Below are 23278 nucleotides of genomic sequence, written 5' to 3' on the forward strand. Positions count from 1 at the left end.
CAAGCAACCGAAACAATGGGGCAGGTGCTGGCGCAGCAGGGTGGTGCTCGCAACGCCGCCGACAACAACAACAATGGGGGTCGTCGAAGGGGCGGCAACTCAGGTACATATGGGCCCTTGGCGTAGTGGTAGGAGGAGGACATGTGCGTGCGTGCACGTTATGTGGGGCGATGGACGGCAAATGCAACCGCCTGTGTCCTCGTTGCTGCGCCGTGGTTTCGTTTGTGTTTCCATTCCGAGTGGGTTGGTGCGTGTGGTGGTGCTTCAGAGTCGATATGTGCCCAGCTTCAGCGTGATGATGAGCGTTGTGGAAGACTTCAACCTTATCCTCAGCTGACCGCCATTGCTTGTGACAGGCGTGTACTTTGGGGAGAACTTTACGCTGGCGGGACAAGAGTTCCAGAGCATGACCCCGGAGTCGTTTCTGTTTGGTGACATGGCTGACCTCAACTTCCTCTCCCAAATCTCCGGCACCGTAAGTGACCTGCTCAACATCTCGCCATGCCTGATGTGCATGTGTTGCGACGGTGTAGGAGTCTGTATGCAAGGCCTGGTGTGTGTGTGTGTGTGTGTGTGTGTGTGTGCAATGAACAAACTCACGCTATCATAACACCTATTTCTGCAGATGCCGCGGGTGCCGCCTCAGGTGAAGCACACGAACACGCTTCGTGCGCTCGTCAACGTGCACAAGAACTCCATCCGGCTTGTGAGGTGAGTGGACCTTGCGTGATCGGCTGCGGTCCACAATGACGCGTACATGAGACAGCACATAACTCGTGTTGAATGTCCGCTGCTCGCTCTCTGTTCCTTGATCGTTGTGCATTGCAACCCCAAATTCACCATATCTGCGCTTGCGCTACTTCTTGTTGCCAGGCACGCCAACAGCGACGGGCCCATGGACGAGTATCATCTCGTCTTCAACTTTGACGCTGATTGCGACTGCACCGTCAAGATCCATCTCTTTGCCGAGGAAGTTCTCTCCTCCTCCTTTCTCGAGTGCGTTCACGTGTGTGTGTGTGTGTCTTGCGTGTGTGTCTTGTGTGTGTGTGTGTGTGTGTGTGTGTGTGTGTGTCTTGCGTGTGTGTCTTGTGTGGGTGTGTGTGTTTTGTGTGCACTGAGTGCGCGCGTGTGCGTGGCGAAACTGTGTGCGTTTGTCTTCGGTGTTCATCTGTGCGAGTGAAGGAACCGGCTGGTGCAATTCGGCTGGTCACCTTGCCTCCATCTTCTCTCGGGTCGTTGCCATCTAACAATATGCGTCGCTGCTCCAACTTTGCCAGCTTCCGTCCGTATTCGACTGGCCATGTGCAGCTCAAGGATGACACGCAGCACTTCAAAGCAGGCCTCACTCAGGTGCACAACAAACGCTGTATGCGTATGCTTGTACGTACATGTGTTACTGTGCGAGAGATTTTGTGTTCAAACTTTACCCTTCCCCACCTACTCCTCTGCTCACATGCTCGTTCTCATCCATCATTTCCCTCACCACCACCACCATCACCACGACGACTGCCACCATGGCCACGGCAGACGTATGGCGAGCCGTCGCACGCACTGAAGGGGCTGCATCAGGTGAGCCAGGGCGACCTCGACTACACCATCAACGACGGCAAACTCTTCTTCCCGCTCGTCATTGAGGTGTGCGCCGACCCGTCCTCGCTCGCCTCCTCCTCCACCAAGCACTGTCAGGTCACCTACTGCGCATTCGAGAAGGTACACTGTCGGATTTCGCGCGCGCGGTGTGTGTGTGTGTGTGTATGTGTGTCTGTGTGTCTGTGTGCCTGTGTCTGTGTGTCTGTGTCTGTGTTTCTGCGGAAGCAACTCACCATATTCATCCTCATTTTGCATCACCCACCACTTCCATCGTCATCCCCATTCATCAGGGTGACGATGAGAACGCCCCCATCACAGTGCGCGTCGTCGCGCAGAAAGTTCACGTACGTTTGCAATGATGCAATGACATGGGATAGGTTGCATTCTTTGCCTGCTCATCTAAACCACACACACACACACACACACACACACACACACACACACACACAAGCGCATGATCCCTGTACCTCTAACTTTGATCTCACGTACCTCATCCTGTGCGTGTGTGTGTTTAGATTGACGGCACGACATATCTGCTGCGTGAGATCTACGGTCTTGAGCAGAAGGAAGACAGCAACGGCAATGGTGATGGTGATGGTGATGCAACGGCGGGCGGTGCGGCGTTCAGCGACGCGGACAGCGATGACGAAACCGATCACGACTGTGTGGTACGTGCACGTGTACATGTGTGCTGTATGTGTTTGCGTGCGTGCGTACATGTGTGCATGTGCGTGTGCATGCGTGTGCGTGCGTGTGTGTGTGTGTGTGTGCGTTATCTCACGCCTTACCACCCCCACTCCCTACCGCTCCGTACGTGACCGCGTGCCCTGTTGGCGTCGCGCCAGGTGTGCATGTCCTCCCCGATGGACACGATGGTGCTGCCGTGCCGCCATCTCTGCCTGTGCAACGACTGCGCGGAAGTGCTTCGATTTCAGGTCAGCCGCACACGACGCAACTGCCAGCATATCGCACTTGTCCTTTTGATGTGTGTGTGTATGTGTGTGCGTGTGTGTATGTGTGTGTGGCGTATGTGTGTGTGCGTGTTTTGCGCCCTTCGCTCTTGTTCTTCGCACGCGCAGAGATACGCGCGTTACTCGAACAACATGCATCACACGACTCCTCACGCACCTCACGTCACACCACGCCACACCAAACACCACCCGGGACACATGCTGCCACCGTACACCGCAGTCAAGCAAGTGTCCGATCTGCCGGGCCGCGTTCCATTCGGTGCTGCGGCTGCAGGTCGCGAAACGCGTCGAGGACCTCAGCGAAGAGCAGCTGGAGGAGCATGCCGTGAGTTGGCCACCATTGGTGGTGGCGGTGGTGGTGGTGGTGGTGTGCTCTCGTTGCGTTGAAGTGAAAAGTGAACCATCATCCATCGTCGTTCTCATCACACACACACACACACACACACACACACACACACACACACAACACACACACACACACACAACACACACACACACACACACACAACACACACACACACACAACACACACACACACACAACACACACACACACACACACGCTCTCTCTCTCTTTCTCGCACCATCCCCCCCCCTCCAAGGACGGGCAGGAGGACACACCTGCCGGGTACTGCGCTGTTCCGATCGTGGAGGCCCTGCACTCTCGTCCGAGCACGAGCGGTGGTGGCAGCGGCTACCTCACTGTCGCCGCTGCTGATGGCGACGATGGTGACGATGGTGATGGTGGTGGACGTGGTGCGAGTCGTGCGTCGTCGTCGTCGATGTCGTCACGACAGCTTGAGGAGAGCACGGGACACGGCGATGGCAGCGTCACAACAGCGACCACCGCGCTCACAGCAGCCACGATTGACGAGATTAGCGGCGGTGGTGGCAATGGCAGTGAGCAGGTGGAGCTGCTGGATATGAGCAGAGGAGACGATGGTGTGCACACGCGCGCGTCAACAGACTCGTCGTCGTCATCATCATCGTCATCCCTCACGCGCACGACAATCAACGTGCAGCCGTCACCATCTTCGTCACCGTCGCGACAACGCGAACACACGGAGGTGCACACCACTGGTGGTGGTGGTGGTGGTGGTGGTGGTGGTGGTGGTCAACGGGTGAGCTGATGCGGTGCTTGCAGGCATGAATTTGCCTTGACCTCATGACAATTGCTTCATTTCTCACGCTCCTACTTGTATTGTTCTGCACTTGTGCACACACACACACACACACACACACACACACACACACACACACACACACACACACACACACACACACACACATACACACACATTTACCGCACACACCAGCAGGGCCCTGCATCGGCCCCACTGGCACCATCATCATCATCGTCGTCGTCGTCGTCGTCGTCGGCAGCACCACCGCGACTGCCGCCACTGCACCACACGCCGGCACACCTGCCAGACCTCCCCATGTCACACACACACGCGCCGCTGCCGGCTGTCGCCCTTGATCATGGCAACGACCCTGACGATGACGATGATGATGATGGTGATGATGGTGATGATGATGGTGATGGTGGTGTGAGCACGCCAGGACAACGCGCTGACCGCAACCGCAGCAATGACGTGGAGATGCTGGAGATGCATTCAGCACAGCAACGGCAGTAGGCACTGCACCCACGTGGTGTGTGTGTGTGTGTGTGTGTGTGTGTGTGTGTGTGTGTGTGTGTGTGTGTGTGTGTGTGAGTTGGGGCTGCCTGTTGGAGAAGCAGCCTGTTGGACAAGCAGCGAAATGTTGCAATCGTCGTTGCGAGCTTGCGTTGCTGCTGCGTCACTTGCGCCCAGGTTACATCAAGTGTTTCGCACCAATGGTGTTGTTTCCGGTCCTGCGTTGCTCTGTTGTTTCGGCCATTGAATTGAGACCAAGACTGTTGATCGTGTTGGCGGGCTGGCGGTGTGTGCACGTGTTGGTGCCATTGCTATTGTTTGCGTGTGTGTGTGTTTGTGTTTGTGTTTGCGTGTGTGTGTGCGTGTGCGCGCGCGTGTTTGCGTGGTCTCTTCTGCCTTCCTCACCTCTCTTAAGCAAATAAACGCAGGTTTCAATGGCTGTGTGTTCGATTCGCAAAGGATCACATCATTCAAAAGGGCGAAGGGATAACAAAGAATAACATCGTGGAAAAGCAAAACAAATCAGTACACGTACATGTGTGTACACGTGTGCGTGTGTGCATGTGTGCGTGCGTGCGTGCATGTGTGCATGTGTTCACTGTGCGGTCATGACGTGTGCCACCTCTGCCAGCATGCGCTGGTATCCTTCGCCACCAGCAATGTCCCGCTCCGTCAACGGCGCCCGCTTCTTCGCCCGCTTGCAGTACTTCCACACCTGCCGTGGGGTGATGTGGGGGTGAAGGGTGAGGGGCGTGCGACAGTGTGAGTGCCTTTCGAAGGAAGTGCGCGCGCGTGTGCGCGTGTGCGTGTGCGTGGTGTCAACACAGCGTGCACGCGCCAACACAAAACAGGCCGGCTTGTGATGATCGCCAACGTGAACACAGTCGCAACTCTCATCCCTGATTGCGTTTCACCTCCTGCAGTTTGGAGTGGAGCATCGTGGCGTCGGCCTGCGTGTCGCAGAACAGTTTGAAGGTCCGCACAGGGGTCACAATCTGAACACATGCACACACGACGTGAACATGCGCACATGAACGTGCACACGGTTACAAATGCATGCAGGCAAACGGGTGTGGGCATCGATGATGAGGAAATTGCAGGTGATGCAAAGAGATGGCAACGAAGCAACAACAAAACTGTTGGCAGAAGTGTGCAATGCCATGGGTACATATACACAGACACAGACAGAGACAGACAGAGACAAGCAGAGACAGACACACGAACAAACAAACAAACAAACAAACAAACAAACAAACAAACAAACAAACAAACAAACAAACAAACAAACAAACAAACAAACAAACACACAAACAAACAAACAAACAAGCAAACAAACAAACAAACAAGCAAACAAACAAACCCACACACACACACACATACACACACACACACACACACACACACACACACACACACACACACACACACACACATATATATATAACAGCACCCCACCTCAACGCGTTTTGACGGCTCGGCGGCTGGCGGCGCCCCGTCCTCCTTGAGCCAATTGCACGATCCAGGACCGTTGATCACCGTCGCATCACGCACGTCAATCACGCCCTTGTGGTCGCTCAGCGCACCTGGTGTTGTGGCGAGGGGGGAGAAGGTTTGAGAGCGCGTGCGTGAGACACATTGTGAGATGCAGTGTGTGTGTGTGTGCAGTGTGTGTGTGTGTTGTGTTTTGCTCACCACCACCACACGCAGCGACAGCGCTAGCAGCAACGACGACACCCGCAATATCACTCCAACTCGCAACACGGCCACGTTCGATGCTGTCTCACCTTCTTTGCTGTATGTGAGCGAGCCGTCATTGCGCAGCACAAAGTACCGCTTTTGCCACGACTTCACCTGCGTGGGATTGGCGGTGATGAAATGCATGATGGCGGTCGTGACGATCACTGTGGTGGTGATGGAATGGAAGAAGGATGACAGCAGCACCACATGCGTTGCCACTGCGGGAAAGGGTCACGATACTGAGACACACACGCACAACACGCAGACACACACACAGACACACAGACACACAGACACACAGACACACACACACACACACCACACGCACACACACACACACACCACGCACACACCTTGCCGCCACATTTCGTCGCCCAGCACTCGCACACGACAGTGGGCAGTACATCCACGTCAAAGTCAAAGTCCCACAGGCTCCTGTCAATGGTGATGAGAAAATGCGACGATGCATAGATGTGCGGATGTAAGATGCCTGTGCACGTGTTGTTCCTCAAACGTTGGTACAAAGAAGACGGCACACACACACACACACCTCAACACACATACACACGCGCACACACACCTGCGTAGTGGCTGCGCCGTGTACTGCGCGGCCTTTGAAGGGCGAGATCGTGTCTTCACTGACGATGACGACGACGCCTTCTTCGGCGGACTGCGCATGTCATATGACTTGCGCGACTGGCGCGTGCCTGCAGGCAACCCGCCGCTGCCACGGCTCGGTGGTCCGCGCTGTGTCCGAGACGGCACGCGGTGCAGGGCGCCGTCAATGGGGCCGGAGAAGCCGGGGGCGGGCGCAAGATTGAGCACGCGCGAGTTTCGATTTGACGACGACGACGACGATGATGCTGCTGCTGCTGCTGTACCGGCATGGGATCGTCGCTGGACACCGGCTGGGCCGCGGTGTTGTTGTGGCTGCTGCTGCTGCTGTTCTGACTGTTGCGACTTGCGCTGTGTGAGTGTGTGTGTGTGTGTGTGTGTGTGTGTGTGTGTGTGTGTGTGTGTGTGTGTGTGTGTGTGTGAGTGTGTGTGTGAGTGTGAGTGTGAGTGTGTGCGATTGAGGCGCGAGGAGTTGATGCCAACGTGAGATGATGGCACGTGAGAGCTTCTGCGTGCATGTTCATGTATGCATTGTCATGGGAGTCGTGCGTGGGTTGACGTACCTGTGGATTTGCAGATGCTCTCTTCTGCTGCTGTTCCCCACGATGCTGTGCGCGGGCAGCTGAGACACCCACAAGGCAAAAAGGGTGAGAACTCTACGTCAAGCAACGCACAGTACGCGACACAGAGTGCACGCATACAACACATCAAACGCACACGCACTTTCACACACACACACACACACACACACACACACACAGTACACACAGTACACACAGCACTTTCACACAACACACACACACACACACACACACAGTACCTTCCAGCTTGGTGAGGACGGCGCGCATTTTGCGCAGCTGCGACTGATCGAGGTGTAGGAGGCCGACGAGCTCTTGGTCTGAGAGCTTTGCGAGAGCAAACACGTTGCGCACGCCCCGCTGCTCCAGCTTGGGCCAGTGGTCCAGCACATTGAAGGCTGTGTGGTGTGGGTGATGATGATCATCATGAGGTGATGGTGGCGTGGGTGTAGGAGGTGTCAGAGGTGTTGGTGGTGTATGAATGAGGGCGAGCATGAACACAGGTGATCGAACATGGCAAGCGGAAAGTACACAACAAACACACACAGAAACGAAACACAAACATGCAAACACACACACACACACACACAAACACGCACCTGTGAGCAGCTTCTTCAGCCGTGCATCTTGTGGTCCTGCAACCGAGACAAAACGACGAAAACCACAGTGAGCAATGACGATAACAAGCAAGGGGCATCATGCACGGTGCATGCTCACCTACACATCCCATTCATGCACGACTACCCTCCACCCACACACACACACACATCCCATCCATGCACCCCTCCTCCACACCCATATCCCACAACTCACTCCCAGCCATCCTTGTTCGTCGTCGTCGTCTGTGGTGCAAATTTGCAATTTGCAGATGATGCAATTTGCAACATACGCATCATCAGCACACACACACACACACACAAACAAACACACACACCCACCAACCAACACGAGCACCACTGCAAGAAGCACACCCTGCCACCGCCACCGCCACCACCCCCCAGCAGCGTCGCTCACACGCACATCACCCCACCGCCTGCGTGTGCGTGAGGCCTACACCAGTGACGCGGTGTGCATTGGTGTCACGTGTGGTGTATGTGTGGATGCGGGCGCAGCGCTTTGGGGAATGGACCGGCGAAGCAAGTCCCAGCAGGGCCACGTCCTGTACATGGGCTTGATGATGAAACGGGGAGGCCTGCGCAAGAACTGGAACCTGCGGTGGTTTGAGATCACCAAGACACACTTAATCTACTTCAAGTTTGCCAAGGACACCTCGGACACAGACTACTCGGCCAAAGTCAAGGGCGTCATCAAGCTGAGCGAGTGCCTCAACGTCTACCGTGGCAAGGAGAGCATTGCCCGCAACACGGGAGTCTCCGTGCATTGGCCAGACAGCAGGTACCCGCCTTCCCGCGACAGCAAGTCCACGCTCGCGCTCAAGACAAAACGGCGAACCTACTACATGGTCGCCCAGACCCGTGACGCAGCAAAGCAGTGGGAGTCCATCTTACGGCAGTCGTGCTCCGAGTTTAAACCCTCTTTTTCCAGCGGCTCCGTCAAAGCGCAATCATCGGTGTGTGGTGTTTGTTTGCGGGTGGTTGTGTGTGTGTGTGTTGTGTGATTGCGTGTGTGTGTGTGCATGTGGGGTTTTGGTTGTTTGTTGTCATTGTGAGAGCGTCGTCGCGTGTGTTTTCGACATTGGCTTTGCTCACTCACGCTCAACGTCTGCCCTTGCAACCGCTGGCTTGTTCACTTGTGCCCGGGGGGAATACTGCAGTTCCTGCGCGACACATCCAAGCCATATGACCGGCGCATGACCATGTCCAAAATGGGTGTGCAGGAAACGCTGATGGCACTCGATGAGGAGACCACCGAGGGCGCGCACAACGCAACAAACGTGAGCTGTGGCGATACGCGTGCTCCTCCGCTGTATGTGAATGTGTGTGTGTGTGTGTGTGTGTACGTTGTGTGTGTGTGTGTGTGTGTGTGTGTGTGTGTGTTATCTTCTCACATGCTCAACGTTCGCTCATCGCGTTCGCCGTGCCCCCCCCCCCTTCCCTCTTCCAACCGCCTCCCTTACCTTTCATCCTTCTCCCCGCCATCTTTTGACCACCAGGATGGCGAGCGCCCCGCTGAGAGCGACACGACTGGTGGTGAGGAGGAGGATGAGATGGAGTTTCTCGATGCAGACTCCATGGACGAAGATGACGACGACACGCAGCGGCGCTGGCAATGATGTTGCACAGCACCCGTGCCTGCAGGCAACGTGTGGGCGTGCAGGCGCGTGTACGTGCTCGTGTGCACGTGCATTTCCTTGCATCCACGCCTTCCTCCTTGATTTAAATGCCCTCTTGTCTTGTGTCCCATCTTCCCTTGTGCACTATTTTAGGTTACCGTCGCTTTTGATCGAATGACTATGACTTGCTTGCTTTTGCTTTGAGTTAAAACTGGTGTGTGTGTGTGTGTGTGTGTGTGTGTGTGTGAGAGAGAGAGAGTGAGTGAGTGTGTGTGTGTGTGTGTGCTTGTGCGTTTCTCTCATGTGTGTGTACTTGTGTACAGCAGTTTCTGTCTACTTGTGTCAACCCCCCTTTCTCTCCTGTCTTCCCCCATGCCTGCCACTGCCTGTCTGTGTCTCTCTGTCCAAAAATGCTGCTTCTGTTTTGCCAATGCCATGTGCGCATGCGTGCAACACTTTGCAGTCGTGTAATTGAATCAAACATATGAAGACGAGACGAGACGAAAGACGCTGGATGGCTTTGCTCAACAGATGCACACCGTCTATGTGTGTGTATGTGTGTGTGTGTGTGTGTGTGTGCACGCGCTCCGTGCCATCATTGATCTGCGTGCATCCACAACGAACAAAAGGGCAATGAATGTGTGTGAGGGACAACGTTGGCAGCAAAACAGGTGACACAGGCAACACATCAACGAAACATGACAGGCCTGCAATTGTCATCACCACACCAAGTCCACAGCCACAACTCATTGCCGACAAGCCACATACCTTTCTTGCTCTCCTTGGCATCATCACCAACGTCTGTGCCACCACGGCGACGGGGTGCGCGGTCACCGTCAGCGCGTTCGCCCGTGTGACGAACAACCAGCGAGAACTCTTCCTCAAGAAACGCCTGCACACAAGCAGCAGAAGTGACAGCAGTTGAGGTGGTCGTGGTGGTGGTGGTGGTGAAGTTGATAATGTGAAGACGAGGTGATGGTGGTGAAGGGAAAAGCAGTAAGGTGCACGGCACTACACAGCGCAACACACACACACACACAAACACACACACACACACACTCTCTCTCTCTATCTCTCTGCGACCAAGATGGATGTACCTCGCTGAACTTGCAGGGCTCGATGTTGCCGCCGCTGAGAACACGCGGGCGCCGCGCAATCTCTTGTCCGTCTGCAAACAGGATAAACGACGGCAGCTGCTTCGACTGCACGCCAACGGACACGTTGTACTTGCGTGCTAGCGCCGGATGTGTGCTCGCGTTCACCTTTACAAACTTCATGTGCGGGCTCCCGTACCTGTGAAGGGGGGATGGGGTGGGGTTTGAGTTGCAGTGAGACGGTTATGGGTTCTCTGGTTACAGCGGTGCGCGTGCACTTCGGGTGGCAGCGGGGGAGTGACGTGGAAACAGCACGACATGCGCGTGGAGTGTAAACAAACCATGCACGTGAACATGCAAGAAAGACGCACTTTTTGGCGATGGCAGCATACTCCCGGGCAACAAAGTTACATGGCGACGACCACGTGGTGTAGAACTCGACCATGGTGTACTGGACCTTACCGCCCTGCCCGCGCCCTTGCAGGATGTTCTGATGGTCGCATCGAGAAACGGGGTGCCAAGAAGGGTGGGTGATAGAGTGTGGATGTGTGTGTGTGTGTGTGTGTGTACGTGCGTGTGTGTGTGTGCGTGCGTGTGTGTGAGCATGTGTGTCGGTGAGTATGCGAGGGCGTCAGGGGTATGACCATGCGACGGTCGAACGCAGCAACAACAAGCACTCACGTGAGTGTGTGAAAGCAAGTTCTCAACCACGACCAGCCACACACGCACAAGGACAACGGCAGCGCTTCAGAGTCTGGACATACGCTGAGCCGAGGGCCGTTGACGGAAATCACGCGGCTGTCGGCATCCACGGTCGGTGCGGGAAGCACAAACGACACAACTGCACAAGGCCCCAGTGTGTGAGTGGAGATGAAAGTGTGGTGAGGCACGTGTACGTGGCAGATGTTGTCGAGAATCGTGCACAATCGGATGCAGGACTGCATTTACCGATAACGAGCTTTATCAGAATTTATGTGGAAAATAAATCGAACTAACCGCCCAACAGCGCCGCGCGGCCTACACAAGCCAGTGTTTTGACTGAAACGGTTGTAGACGGGATCTCAGATACATTAATGGCCGTAGCATATGAGTTTTCTGGAGCTTCGCAAGGTGACGACCGCTCAGACGGTGACGTGAAGAGCACACACACACACACACACACACACACACACACACACACACACACACACACACACACACACGCACACACACACACACACACACACGCACACACCCAAACGCATTGCACACACACACCCAAACGCATTGCACACACACACACACACGCACTTGTGCAGATGGCCAGGTAGAAGATGGCCATGGCTAGGTTGTGGCGGTACAGGATGACGCACAGCGCGGCCTTGCTGGCAAAGAAGACCTGTCCAACAAACGCATCAAAGGACCCTGCAACAAACAAACACACACACACACACACACACACGTGTTTGTTCATCGGTGAGCAAGGTGCTGAGAGCATGCTGGATGCAAGAGAGCGCTGGACATGAGGACGTGTGCATGTTAGAGTCACAGCGACTACCTGATCTGCGAGCGCGAATGAACAGGTAGACGCCGAGCAGGCTCAGCGCCTGAATCTCGTCCTGCAACAACAGAGATCAAGAGTAAGCGCGCATTCGCGTTAACATTGCCGACGTTCCGACGGCAGAATGCACACACGTACGTGCACGCAATTGTAGGCACGCCCGCGCACACGTGTGTGCATGTAGTTGTACGCACACACACACACGCATACACACATGTGCACACACAGGTACACACGCACACACACGCACCGAATCGAGGTTTGGTGTGGCATCTGGGAAGAAGATGAACCTCAAGGACGTCAGGCGCGCAATGGGAAACCAGACGAGCGTCAACAGGTGTACCACATGGTACAGCTGTATCTCCTTCAAGAACTCAGCCAGCATGCTGTCGTGTCTGGAAGCGGGGAGCCGCGGAAGCGGGGAGCCGTGGGGTAGGGGTAGGGCCTTGACCACGTGTGATGGACGTGTGCTTGTGTGCGTTGTTGTCTTTGCTCTCTCGTCTGCTGACGTGCAAAATGGTGGCACGACACACGACACACAGAGAAGTATAACAATTACGAAAGACCTTCAAGGACGCTCTTCACCCAGCCTGTCCTTCGTGACCACTCACAACCAACAACACTGCAGGCGTTATGGCGACGTACACGCGCATGGTGCTTGAGGGCAAGGATGAAGCGTTCAAGTGCGTGGAGGCGGCAGTGCCGGAGCTGAAGGACGGCGAGGTGCTTGTGCGCGTGGAGGCGTGCGGCGTGTGCCACTCTGATTCGCTGGCAAAGGACGGGCGCGCCGGCGTGCAGTATCCGCGCGCACCGGGCCACGAGGTGGTGGGGATTGTGGAGAAGCTGGGCCCAAACGCGTTGCGGTTCAAGGTCGGCGACCGCGTGGGCCGTGGCTGGCACGGCTCCCACTGCTTCCAGTGCCAGTCGTGCCTGCGCGGCAAGTTTATTGGCTGCGACAACACCGTCATCACGGGGCTGCACGTCGATGGAGGCTACGCCACGCACATGATTGCGCCGTGGGAGTCCCTAGCCAAGGTTCCCGATGGCATGGCACCCGAGGTCGCTGCGCCACTGCTCTGCGCAGGGCTCACCATGTTCAACAGCCTCCGCAACACGGGCGTCAAACCCCCAGCGACCGTTGCCGTCCAAGGCATTGGCGGCCTGGGACACCTCGGCCTCCAATACGCCGCAGCCATGGGATACAACGTGCGTGCGCATTCGGAGAAGGGCTGCGCTTACCTTCGGTTTGCTGTTGCGTGTTGTATCATACAAAATACGTTGCGACGCTCGTGTACACACACACACACACACGCACACACACTGCTCACACATACATACACACATACACACTGCTCTCACACACACGCGCAAATACACACACACACACAAACAAACAACACACAAACACACACAAACACACACTCAACAGGTGGTGGCGTTGTCGCGTGGCGTCGACAAGAAGGAGCTCGCGTTGAAGCTTGGCGCATCCACCTACATCGACACAACGCAGGAAGACGTTGTGGCTGCGCTTCAGGCCATGGGTGGTGCGGATGTCATCATGTGCACCGCATTCAACAGCGACGCCATGTCTGCCCTCACAGGTGTGTGTGTACGTATGTCTATGCGTGTGTGTAAGTGTTCGCTGATGTGCGTACGTGTGTGTGTGTGTGCATGTACGTGGACATGCCGACTTGTGCGTTTGCGTCCGTGCACGATTGCATGCCACATCAGTCTATGTCTGCTTGTGTGGTTCTGTCTATTTCGCCAGCTAACATGTTCATCCTCTGTTCTCACCATGGTTCCAACTCCTCCCTCTTCGCCCTCCCTCCCCTGCCCTTGACCTTTTCCCCAATCCTCAAAGATGCGCTTGCCCTCGATGGGCAGCTGATTGTGCTCGGGGAGAGCCCAGAGCCCATGAAAGTGGCGCCAGCAACGCTCCTTGGAAAGCGCCGCCATATCCGCGGATGGTCATCGGGTGTCCCCATCGATGCAGAAGACACGCTCACGTTCTCCGCCCTCCACGTACGCTCTGTGTGTGTGTGTGTGTGTGTGTGTGTGTGTGTGTGTGTGTGTGTGTGTGTGTATGTGTGTGTCTGTCTGTCTGTCTGTCTGTCTGTCTGTCTGTCTGTCTGTCTGTCTGTCTGTCTGTCTGTCTGTCTGTCTGTCTGTCTGTCTGTCTGTCTGTCTGTCTGTCTGTCTGTCTGTCTGCTGTTGCTCCTCTGCGATGCAGTGACCGTATTCACCCTGCCACGTCCCCTTTCACCGCGTTCACCGCGTTCACCTCGCCCACATCCACCATCACCACCCCATCCTATTTCATGCACCTGTCTGTCTCCGCACACTGTCCACACCTTCCCCACTTGATGCGTGCAGAACATCCAGCCCATGGTGGAGGTGTTTCCTCTCAGCGAAGCCAACGAAGCATATGCACACATGCTCTCGAACAATGCCCGCTTCAGGGTCGTGCTCAAGCCATAGCCCTCGCGCTCTGTGTGTGTGTGTGTGTGTGTGTGTGTGTGTGTGTGTGTGTTCGTAAACTCTCGCACTGTGCTCTCATCTCTCGCGGCTGTCGATTGCAACTTGGCGTATCGCTGGCACACATGTTGGCGATGTATTTCTGCTCTGATGATGCACAGAAAACAAAATACATAAAAAAGGGTCCTTTACACACACACACACACACACACACACACACACACACACACACACACACACACACACACACACACACACACACACACACACACACACACACACGCACGATAGCAGCAGCAGTTGCTGCCGTTATTGCTGCTGTTGGTGCTGGTGGCCGTGTTCGATGTGCAGATATGAGGCCACGAGGGCGAGCGCCTCCGCCACCGTGAGACCACCGTCGGATACAGCGCGCATGATGCCAAGCCGCTGCACGTCATCAAGCTCGTGGATGGCCCGGTCAAAGAACGCCTCGTCGCTCTCATCTCCGTCACCACCGTCACCATCATGATCATCATGATCATGATCATCATCAGCACCATCATCAGCACCTTTATCGTCAGTGTTGGTGTCTCGTCGCTTAACCTTCAGCATGCGCGCTCTCATCATTGCTCGCAACTTGGCCAGTTTCCCTCCTTGCCTCTCGCCATCATGACCACCATCATCATGATCGTCATCACCATCACCATCACCATCGTCACTGCCGCCACGCCGGCTGCCCTTGCCACCCGGTGACGGGCGCAACTGCTTCAAGCGTGACAGGAAACTGCGTGCTCGCGACTCCCGCACCTGTGATGATGATGGCGATGATTCCGACGACGCTGGTGGTGGCGGCGAAAGAGAGGTCGTTGTGGATGTGTTGGCCTCGTGTGTTCCAGAGCCACCACCAATACTGCCGCTGTCCGCTTGTGACGCTTGTTGTGGCGTGGATGCCTCTGATGCAACAATCATAACATCACTTGCACCACCGGCTTCACCACCATCGTCATCGTCGTCCGTCAGCAGTGCTGTCCTGCTGCTGGTGCGGTCACGTGCGCGATTCGGAGAACTGGCACGCAGCAGTCGCATGTCATCCATGCGATCAGCACGGGTGAACGGCGCCGCTGGTGCCGCTGGTGCCGCTGGTGGCACTTGTGTGACTGTTGTCATGATGTTCACGAGGTCGTGATCGCCATCAGCAGCCCGTGCACCTGTTGTTGCTTCCACGCTGTGTTGTTGCTCTGTTAAAGTGCCACCCTTCTCCGTTCTCTCATCATCGCTTGACACTGCGTTGCTGCCATGAACGTCACCATCACCACCACCGTCACCACCATCATCACCACCATGATCACCACCATGATCATCACCACCACCACCATCGTCATCCCCTCTGCCCACCACGGCTGCGATGGTTTCCTTTGTCGGGGCCTCTCCGTCAAAGTCAACATAGTCGCTCGCCTCAGACTTTGCATCGTCGCCACCACCATTACCGCCATCATTGTCACCATATGACTCTGTTGTAGTCGACGCTTGATGCTGCAACGCATCAGCATCACCATCGCCAACATCACCATCGCCAACACGACCATAACCAACTACACCGCCAGTGTCTGTGCACGGTTCCCCAATGCTGAGCAGATTCAGTGCTCCACCCACCACCTCGTCGTTCCCGCGTCCATCATCGTCATCATCATCGCTGTCGTACATGTCAAAGTCATCATCATCATCATCGTCACCGCTGGTCTTCACTGCGTTGCGTATCGCCGACAGCTGCGCCTCCGTCCCCTGCACTTCGCTGCCATCATCATCGCGACATGGAGTGGATGATGGCGCGTTCGCAACAGCATGACCGTCACTGTCCTCAACACCAGTGACGCTCGCTGTTGCTGTTGCTGTTACTGTTGCTCTGACATCTTCGTGCGCAATATTTGCACCACTGTCGCCTTGATCCGCCCTGCCGTTCGTCTCCGTTTTCCCCCCACCTTTGCTGTCACCACCACCATTCACATCACCACCACCATCGCCGTCAGCACGGACCACGACCCCTTCGCCGTGCACGCCGTCCTGTGCGTCTGCATCACCGCGTGTCTCCACTCTCAGATACGCCTCCACGAGTGCAAGTGCCTCGTCCATGGTCAGGTTGCCGGCTGCCACCGTCTCCATCACTGCTCGCCGCTGCACGTCGTCGAGCACGCCCATCTTGCCCAGCACCCCGTCCCTGGTGGCGATGAGATGGATGGCCGTGGCCGTGGTGGGGGGGGGGTGAGAACAATTAAGTGGCAATGGTGATTTGCTTCCATATAGAGCGCGCAAGCGAACAAGAAAGGATCACCCGTTGACGCATTAACACACACACTACACACACACACACACACACACACACACACACACACACACACACTACACACACACACACACACACACACACACACACACACACACACACACACACACACACACACACACACGAAACACAGCACGACGTACGTGTGCGGCTGGTGTACGGCTGCGTTGCTGCTGCCACGGGAGCGGGACGCATCTGTCGGTGATGGCGACGCGCCAAGATGCGCCGATGTTGACGAAGATGACAGGTGTGGCGATGACGGCGGAGGTGCGGAAAACTCAAGCGTCTCAATGGTGTGCTGCACCTGTGCCTCGATGGCGGCGACTTGATCCCCCTGTTGCGCGTGCCGAGCAGCAACGAGCGCCTGCCCGCACGACAGCACCTCATCCTGCGTCATCGCACCCATCTGTCTCGAATGTAGTGGAGATGTGGTGTTGGATGTGTGCCAGTTGTTGGTGTGACAATGTGCGTGAGCTTGTGAGAGAATGTCCATGTACGTTGCTACAGAAGTAAGATGTGCTTGCCAGGTACACACGTGGCCAAAGTGGCAGTCACATGATTGCCAATGCAAGCAGTGGACACGCCCACCGCTTCATACAACGCACCCACATCCACCAACTCCACCAACACCGCCAACGTGGATGCACCTACCGTTGCTGCTCTCAACAGCAGAAGACGCTGTTCCAGCGTGAGGTCGGTGAGCGGGTCTGTCTGTTCCTGTGCCACCTGCCCTTCGTGGATCACCACGGTGGTGTGCGCCTGCCGTTTGAACTCGTTCCAGAATGGCGTGTCAGGATTCTCCGCTGGCGCAGAGCCCGGTGGCTGGTGGTGTGGCCGCTGCTCCTGCATCACAGGCATGCTGATGGCCCGCTCGCGTCCGCCAAGCGGCATACCTGCTGCGTCTACAGTTGCTGTGGCTGTGTGTGGGTGTTCAAGTGTTGCCTGTACCATCGCAGGCAGCGAGCTGGTGGACGGGAGGGATTCTCGCTCTCGCTCCTGCTTCTGCTCCTGCTCTTGCCCTTGCTCTTGCTCTTGCTGGTGCGCATCACCAGCGCCGTGTTCTGGCTTGTGCCCGGCACCCACACCGTCGCTCGTAGGCGATGCCGAAAGCACAACGCCTTTGTGTTGAGACGGGAGTACCGACATCGAGGCAGCACGACTGCTGGCGCATGACGACGGTGAGATGGAGATGGACCCCGCAGACAACGTGCTGGAGTTGGCGGTGGCCGGTGCAGAACCAAGCGCTGAGCTGTGCCGCGACAGCGGTGACGCCGATGACGGCGAAGGCGACGACAAAGGCAGGATCCCTTGCGGCGGAGTTGGCGGGGGTGCTGGCGCCTCACGCGTTGGCCGCCCAGGCACCACGCGCGACGCACGCACCCTCCGGTTCTCCCCCGTGTTGGCTCGCGGGCGCTGCTGCTGCTCCATCGCTCACGGTCACACGTCTCACACAACTTTTTCGATGTGTGTCGCTGTTGTTGTGGCTTGCTTGCTGGATGGCTTGTTTGTGTGCACCACAGTTTATGCTGCATGGACCCGTCGCTGGATATGGTTGTGGCGGACGCGGTGCTGTTTGGTCGGCAGCACGTGCAGCGAGATGAGGGGGACGTGTGCTTTGTCTGCCCGCGCACGGAGCAGGAACAAGGCCACGGGACAGTAGACACAGCAGATCTGGTCACGTATGGGCAAGTGCGCGCGGCCGTGCTGTGCTTGCAGCAGCAAATGGAGCAAATCGAGCACGTGGGCGATGCCAGTGACCTCGAAGGCACAGCCGTGGTGTTGGCCTGCAGCTGCCCGCTGACGCTGGCCGTCTCGTTCCTGGCACTGAACAAGGCCAAGGCCATCTGCGTCCCCGTGGACCCAAGCATCTCTGCAGAGCAGCTCACATCGTACCTCAGCGAGTACCGTCCAAGGCTGGTGCTGTGTGATGTCGCTGTGGCCGCCACAATCTCGTCAGCGTGGATGGAAGCCATCGCTGCACACCACGCGTGCCTGTGCAGCGTACACTGCGATTCACGCAACGCAAGCGCACCTGCCCTGGAGCATGTGCTCATCGCTGACACTGCGAACAGCAATCAAGCCATCACAGGTGTTGGCAACGGAAGTGGGGACACCGACAGCAGCAAGCAGCACAAACACAGCGAGTTCATCACCACCACCAAAAACGACGGCTGCACCGAGACCACCAGCACCGGTGCAAACGACGTCATGAAGCAAGTAGCGTTCCCCAAGGACGCGTGCTTGTTCCTGCGAACGAGTGGCACGACCGGAGCACAGAAGACGGTGGTCCTCACCCACCACGGGATCCTGAGCGGCCTCGGCATGATCCAGAACACGCTGCAGTTGTCAACACAAGACGTGGGCATCAACGTGCTTCCGCTCTTCCACTGGCACGGGCTTGGCGTCAACTGCCTGTGCACGCTCTACGCTGGTGCACGCGTCGTTCTCGCGCCCGTGTTTCCCGGCCCACAGCAGTTTCTGCAGCTTGCACGTGTCCACGGTGTGACGTGGTACTCGGCTGTGCCCGCCTTCCACACCCCGCTCGCGCACTGGCTGGACAAGGCTGCAGCTGCTTCCGCTGCACACGCAGACGCAGGCGATACGCAACCGCTTAAACAACACTCTAACCAACTTCAAGCTAAGCAACAGCAGCAGCAGCAGCATGGGTGTCAGCCTGTGGCTCCACTTCGTATCCGGTTTGCGCGCAACTGCTCTGCTGCGCTGTCGCCTTCCGTCGCCAGATTGCTCGAGAAACACCTCCACTGCACCGTTCTCACCACATATGCCATGACAGAGTGCCTTCCCATCTGCAGCAACCCGCTCCCACCGCGCCACCAGTGTTGCGGTGCCGGTGACGAAGACGGCAGATCACATGATGGCTGCGATGACTGTGACAGCGACGCTGATCGTAGCAGCAGCGGCAGCAGTGGTGTTGATGATGTCATACCTTCGCAGCATGATGTAACCACGGTTGGCCCGCCCGCCGGGCCTCAGGTGGCAATTATGGTCGATGGTTATGATGGTGATGGTGGTGGTGGGGAGGTGCTGACGCAGGCGCCGGGCGTGCTTGGTGAAGTGGTGGTTCGTGGGCCCTGTGTTGCCTCCTACCTCGTCTCAAAGGACAGAGGTGAGCGTTATTTGTGGCATGTGGCGTGTGAATTTGCACAGTGGTCCGTTCTTCACATGTGATCACCATCACCATCACCATCACACACACTCACACACACACACACACACACACACTCACACACGCACGCACACACGCACACACACACTCACTTACACACTCACACACTCGCTCACTTACGCACAAACCCGCCCTGTCGTTTGTGCGCGTTATTCTGTTTCCACGGATCAGATCCCAATCTCACGGCGTTTACGGCGAGCGGGTGGTTTCGCACTGGTGATTTGGGCCAGTTCACAAAATCCGGACATGTGCGCCTCTGCGGTCGTCTCAAACACATCATCAACCGCGCCGGCGAAACGCTGTCCCCGCTCCAGGTATGTTCGTGTGTGTGTGTGTGTGTGTGTGTGTGTGTGTGTGTGTGTGTGTGTGTGTGTGTGTGTGTGTGTGTGTGTGTGTGTGTGTGTGTGTGTGTGTGTGTGTGTGTGTGTTTCCGGTCCTCACCATCGCCGCCACCGCCGCGATTGTCAGATTGAGCACGCGGTGCATGCTGAGATCGGCCTGCCTGCCCTCGCATTCCCGCTGCCACACGCGACGCTGGGAGAAGCTGTGGCTGTTGGTATTGAAACGAAACTGGCGCACACGTCTGCACAGCACGGTGCGTGCAGCAATAGCGGTGGCATGTGTTGTTGTTGTCGTCGTTGTTGTAGTTGTTGTGGTAGTAGTTGTTGTTGTTGTCGTAGTCGTCGTTGTGGTTGTACTCGTAGTCGTGGTTGTTGTTGTTGTTGTTGTTGTTGTTGTTGTTGTTGTTGTTGTTGTTGTTGTTGTTGTTGTTGTTGTTTAAGTTGTTGTTGTTGTTGTTTAAGTTGTTGTTGTTGTTGTTGTTGTTGTTGTTGTTGTTGTTGTTGTTGTTGTTGTTGTTCGTTCGTTCATTCGTTCGTTCGTTCGTTCGGTCTGGCTTTGCTGCTGCTGCTGCTTGAACATACGGGCATATGCACTTACACATTCACACGCGTCCACGCTTATGCGCCTGCAGACGTGCAGCAGCAGCTTGTGTCACTGGCGGTGCGAGCAAAGATGGCTGTGGCCGTGCGTGTGTTTGAGCGTGCTGCGCCATTGTGCGTCTTCTTCGTGTCTTCCTTCCCGCGAACAGCAACGGGGAAGCTGCAGAGGCAAAGTGCGGCGTACTTATGCTCTTTGTATGTGTGTCTGTGACTGTGTGTCTGTGTGTGTGTCTGTGTGTGTATGTTGGTTGATACATTCTCTTTTGTTGTTTGTCCATGATTTGCACACTGCAGAGCGTGCGTCTGTGCAAGACGTTTCAATTGTATTCATCGTCACGTGCTCACCCTCTCCCAATGACACCAACACACTCGACAGAGTTTTCAACATCGTTGCAGCTTCCTCCCAAGACAGATTTTGCCTTCCAGGTGTTTGCGCGCCCCAATCGCCACAAAGACGGTTCGCGTCATGATGCAATGTGTGCAAGCCTTGACACCGCAGTCGCGTGCACTGTCCTTTCCATCTCCATTTCGCCCGCCCAGCCCAGCAACACAAGTTTACGACGTGCCTTCATGTACAATCGTGCCCTGCTCACATGCCTCCCACCTCACATGGCTTCCATTGCCACATCCTCCTCTGTATGAACTGCAACCACAGAGTTGATGGAGCTGGACGTGCAATCCGCCACACGGCACAGTCACCGCACCACTACACGTGACGAGGGGCGTGGTGATGATGGTGTTGATAACAATCATAACAACGATGATGGTGGTGGTGATTGTACTTTGGCAACGGTGCTGTCAAGCGCACAGGAGATTCTTGGGTTTCCCGTCGATCCAAGCTCGCGGCTCGTGCACGTGAGTCTCGTGTGATGGGAGGTTGTGTGTGTGTGTGTGAACGTGTGCGAATAACGTGCACATCAGCCTCTCTGTTGTGTCTAAGACCACTCTCAAGCTGCGCGCACACTCTCACTCACACACTCACACATATTGCGGGCCCTGTCCAAACTGCCAGGCCGGTGCAGACTCGATGGTGATGACGGTGCTGTCAGAGATGCTGTCATCAACACTACACGTCAGCATCGATGCGAGCTGTGTCCAGCGTCTGGCAACACCAGCAGCTATTGCTGCACACATCCGCACGATGATTCAAACAGTTGAGGGGCGACAAGGTGGTGGTGGCGGCGATGTTGACTGCAGCTCGCGTGCTGATGGCACTGTTGGTGATGGCAATGATGCAGCTGTTGTGCTGCAACAACAACAACAACAACAACAACAACAACAACAACAACAACAACAACAACAACAACAACAACAACAACAACAACAACAACAACAACAACAACAACAACAACAACAACAACAACAACAACAACAACAGCAGCAGCAGCAGCAGCAACAACAGCAGCAGCAGCAGCACCAACAACAACAACAGCAGCAGCACCAACAACACCAACAACAACAGCAGCAGCAACAGCAGCAGCGTGCTGAACGTGCACGCAGGAAAGAGCAGCGGCGCCAAAAAATCAACACGTCCAGAATTATTGAAAGCGCTTTCAACGAGAAGCATGGTGTGCTCCTTTCTACCGGTGCATGTGTGCGTGTGCGTGTTTGTTTGTGTTTGTTCGGGATGTGAGTTGTTCAAGTTGCGCAAGTATCCGTTTCGTCACACCACTATACACACACATGCACAACCTCGAGACCTCACACCAACCATATGTGCATCGTTCAGGGCTGCACGCTGCTCGTGTGGGCGACGCTTTGGCTGTGCGGCAGTTGGTCCATCGCGGATGGAATGTCACCAAAGTTGTCGACAAACACGGGCTCAACGCCCTGCACTGGGCAGCTGGTATGGCCTTTGTTCACCATGCACATGCCTGTGTTGTGTGTGCGTGTGTGTGTGTGCACGAGGCGTGTTGATGTGAATGTCCAATCCTGTTCCTCTGTCGGTGTGATTGTGCTCAAATGACTTGCATGCCCCAATTGCATGCAATTCAATCCTTTGCCTGTGTGTATGCTTAACCGCTTTAGGCCAAGGCCACGTGGAGCTGTGTCAATTCCTCGTTGAAGAGTGCGGAGTGGACGTGAATTCCTGCAACCGCGAAGGGAGGACTGCCCTTCACTGGGCCTGTCGCAACAAGCACATGCACGTGGTTCGTGCGCTGATGGGATTTGGGGCTGATCATACCCTCGTCACCAAGAAGGGCGTCTCCTGTCTTCACTGGGCAGGTGTGTTGTCGTGTGTATGCGCGCGCGCGTGCGTGCGTGCGTGCGTGTGTGTGCGTGCGTGCGTGCGTTTGTGCGTGTGTGCGTGTGTGTGTGTGTGTGTGTGTGTGCGTGTCGTTTGTGCGTGTGTGTGTGTGT

The 23278-nt window shown here is 56.0% G+C and overlaps 7 protein-coding genes across 7 annotated transcripts in view; 4 read left to right on the forward strand and 3 right to left on the reverse strand.

Annotated features, from left to right (window-relative positions):
* Positions 1-15: 15 nt before the first annotated feature.
* On the forward strand, positions 16-4197 carry PTSG_05822 (uncharacterized protein; the record flags this gene model as incomplete). Its single annotated transcript, XM_004992658.1, has 12 exons — positions 16-103; positions 357-475; positions 626-711; positions 874-996; positions 1278-1350; positions 1528-1710; positions 1881-1934; positions 2106-2258; positions 2436-2525; positions 2782-2886; positions 3163-3681; positions 3880-4197. 12 exons carry the CDS (start codon positions 16-18, stop codon positions 4195-4197), a joined length of 1911 nt encoding a protein of 636 aa, XP_004992715.1.
* Positions 4198-4619: 422 nt separating this feature from the next.
* PTSG_05823 (uncharacterized protein) lies at positions 4620-7994 on the reverse strand. Its single transcript, XM_004992659.1, has 10 exons — positions 7941-7994; positions 7727-7762; positions 7370-7525; positions 7113-7171; positions 6515-6900; positions 6288-6369; positions 5982-6048; positions 5653-5780; positions 5112-5192; positions 4620-4912 (listed from the first exon to the last, which is right to left on the reverse strand). The coding sequence occupies exons 1-10, from the start codon at positions 7948-7950 to the stop codon at positions 4793-4795; spliced, it is 1125 nt and encodes a 374-aa protein (XP_004992716.1). The 5' UTR covers positions 7951-7994; the 3' UTR covers positions 4620-4792.
* Positions 7995-8000: 6 nt separating this feature from the next.
* PTSG_05824 (uncharacterized protein) lies at positions 8001-9621 on the forward strand. Its single transcript, XM_004992660.1, has 3 exons — positions 8001-8697; positions 8902-9021; positions 9241-9621. Exons 1-3 carry the CDS (start codon positions 8251-8253, stop codon positions 9358-9360), a joined length of 687 nt encoding a protein of 228 aa, XP_004992717.1. The 5' UTR covers positions 8001-8250; the 3' UTR covers positions 9361-9621.
* A 156-nt stretch (positions 9622-9777) lies between these two features.
* PTSG_05825 (uncharacterized protein) lies at positions 9778-12499 on the reverse strand. The gene is made up of 8 exons (XM_004992661.1): positions 12245-12499; positions 11992-12052; positions 11745-11858; positions 11219-11295; positions 10826-10944; positions 10458-10653; positions 10129-10252; positions 9778-9963 (listed from the first exon to the last, which is right to left on the reverse strand). Exons 1-8 carry the CDS (start codon positions 12377-12379, stop codon positions 9956-9958), a joined length of 834 nt encoding a protein of 277 aa, XP_004992718.1. The 5' UTR covers positions 12380-12499; the 3' UTR covers positions 9778-9955.
* An 87-nt stretch (positions 12500-12586) lies between these two features.
* Positions 12587-14517, forward strand: PTSG_05826 (alcohol dehydrogenase). Its single transcript, XM_004992662.1, has 4 exons — positions 12587-13200; positions 13424-13595; positions 13856-14016; positions 14368-14517. Exons 1-4 carry the CDS (start codon positions 12628-12630, stop codon positions 14470-14472), a joined length of 1011 nt encoding a protein of 336 aa, XP_004992719.1. The 5' UTR covers positions 12587-12627; the 3' UTR covers positions 14473-14517.
* Positions 14518-14762: 245 nt separating this feature from the next.
* PTSG_05827 (uncharacterized protein) lies at positions 14763-18299 on the reverse strand. Its single transcript, XM_004992663.1, has 3 exons — positions 17441-18299; positions 16933-17195; positions 14763-16663 (listed from the first exon to the last, which is right to left on the reverse strand). Exons 1-3 carry the CDS (start codon positions 18215-18217, stop codon positions 14779-14781), a joined length of 2925 nt encoding a protein of 974 aa, XP_004992720.1. The 5' UTR covers positions 18218-18299; the 3' UTR covers positions 14763-14778.
* Positions 18300-18319: 20 nt separating this feature from the next.
* PTSG_05828 (uncharacterized protein) overlaps positions 18320-23278 on the forward strand; it is a gene marked incomplete at both ends in the record, with an annotated part of 5912 nt that continues 953 nt past the window's right edge. The window contains 9 exons of the mRNA XM_004992664.1: positions 18320-19916; positions 20148-20290; positions 20445-20571; positions 20950-21090; positions 21294-21374; positions 21573-21772; positions 21930-22485; positions 22647-22763; positions 22946-23143. Of these exons, the coding sequence (XP_004992721.1) occupies positions 18320-19916; positions 20148-20290; positions 20445-20571; positions 20950-21090; positions 21294-21374; positions 21573-21772; positions 21930-22485; positions 22647-22763; positions 22946-23143 (3160 nt within the window). The remainder of the gene's footprint in view (positions 19917-20147; positions 20291-20444; positions 20572-20949; positions 21091-21293; positions 21375-21572; positions 21773-21929; positions 22486-22646; positions 22764-22945; positions 23144-23278) is intronic.

The sequence above is a fragment of the Salpingoeca rosetta genome (assembly GCF_000188695.1).
Source record: "Salpingoeca rosetta unplaced genomic scaffold supercont1.15, whole genome shotgun sequence".
NCBI lineage: Eukaryota > Choanoflagellata > Craspedida > Salpingoecidae > Salpingoeca > Salpingoeca rosetta.

Coding starts and splice junctions, on each gene's coding strand:
- PTSG_05823 (XM_004992659.1), bottom strand. Junction 6,370..6,514: donor ACGGCGCAGCCACTACGCAG/GTGTGTGTGCGC, acceptor CACCATTGACAG/GAGCCTGTGGGACTTTGACT. Junction 6,049..6,287: donor CGACGAAATGTGGCGGCAAG/GTGTGTGCGTGG, acceptor AATCCCACGCAG/GTGAAGTCGTGGCAAAAGCG.
- PTSG_05824 (XM_004992660.1), top strand. CDS start 8,251: ATGGACCGGCGAAGCAAGTCCCAGCAGGGCCACGTCCTGTACATGGGC. Junction 8,698..8,901: donor CCGTCAAAGCGCAATCATCG/GTGTGTGGTGTT, acceptor GGAATACTGCAG/TTCCTGCGCGACACATCCAA. Junction 9,022..9,240: donor GCGCGCACAACGCAACAAAC/GTGAGCTGTGGC, acceptor TTTGACCACCAG/GATGGCGAGCGCCCCGCTGA.
- PTSG_05825 (XM_004992661.1), bottom strand. CDS start 12,379: ATGCTGGCTGAGTTCTTGAAGGAGATACAGCTGTACCATGTGGTACAC. Junction 10,945..11,218: donor TCAACGGCCCTCGGCTCAGC/GTATGTCCAGAC, acceptor TGCGACCATCAG/AACATCCTGCAAGGGCGCGG. Junction 10,654..10,825: donor TATGCTGCCATCGCCAAAAA/GTGCGTCTTTCT, acceptor CCCCCTTCACAG/GTACGGGAGCCCGCACATGA.
- PTSG_05826 (XM_004992662.1), top strand. CDS start 12,628: ATGGCGACGTACACGCGCATGGTGCTTGAGGGCAAGGATGAAGCGTTC. Junction 13,596..13,855: donor CGCCATGTCTGCCCTCACAG/GTGTGTGTGTAC, acceptor CAATCCTCAAAG/ATGCGCTTGCCCTCGATGGG. Junction 14,017..14,367: donor TCACGTTCTCCGCCCTCCAC/GTACGCTCTGTG, acceptor TGATGCGTGCAG/AACATCCAGCCCATGGTGGA.
- PTSG_05827 (XM_004992663.1), bottom strand. CDS start 18,217: ATGGAGCAGCAGCAGCGCCCGCGAGCCAACACGGGGGAGAACCGGAGG. Junction 17,196..17,440: donor TGCTGTTGAGAGCAGCAACG/GTAGGTGCATCC, acceptor CATTCGAGACAG/ATGGGTGCGATGACGCAGGA. Junction 16,664..16,932: donor GCCGTACACCAGCCGCACAC/GTACGTCGTGCT, acceptor CATCGCCACCAG/GGACGGGGTGCTGGGCAAGA.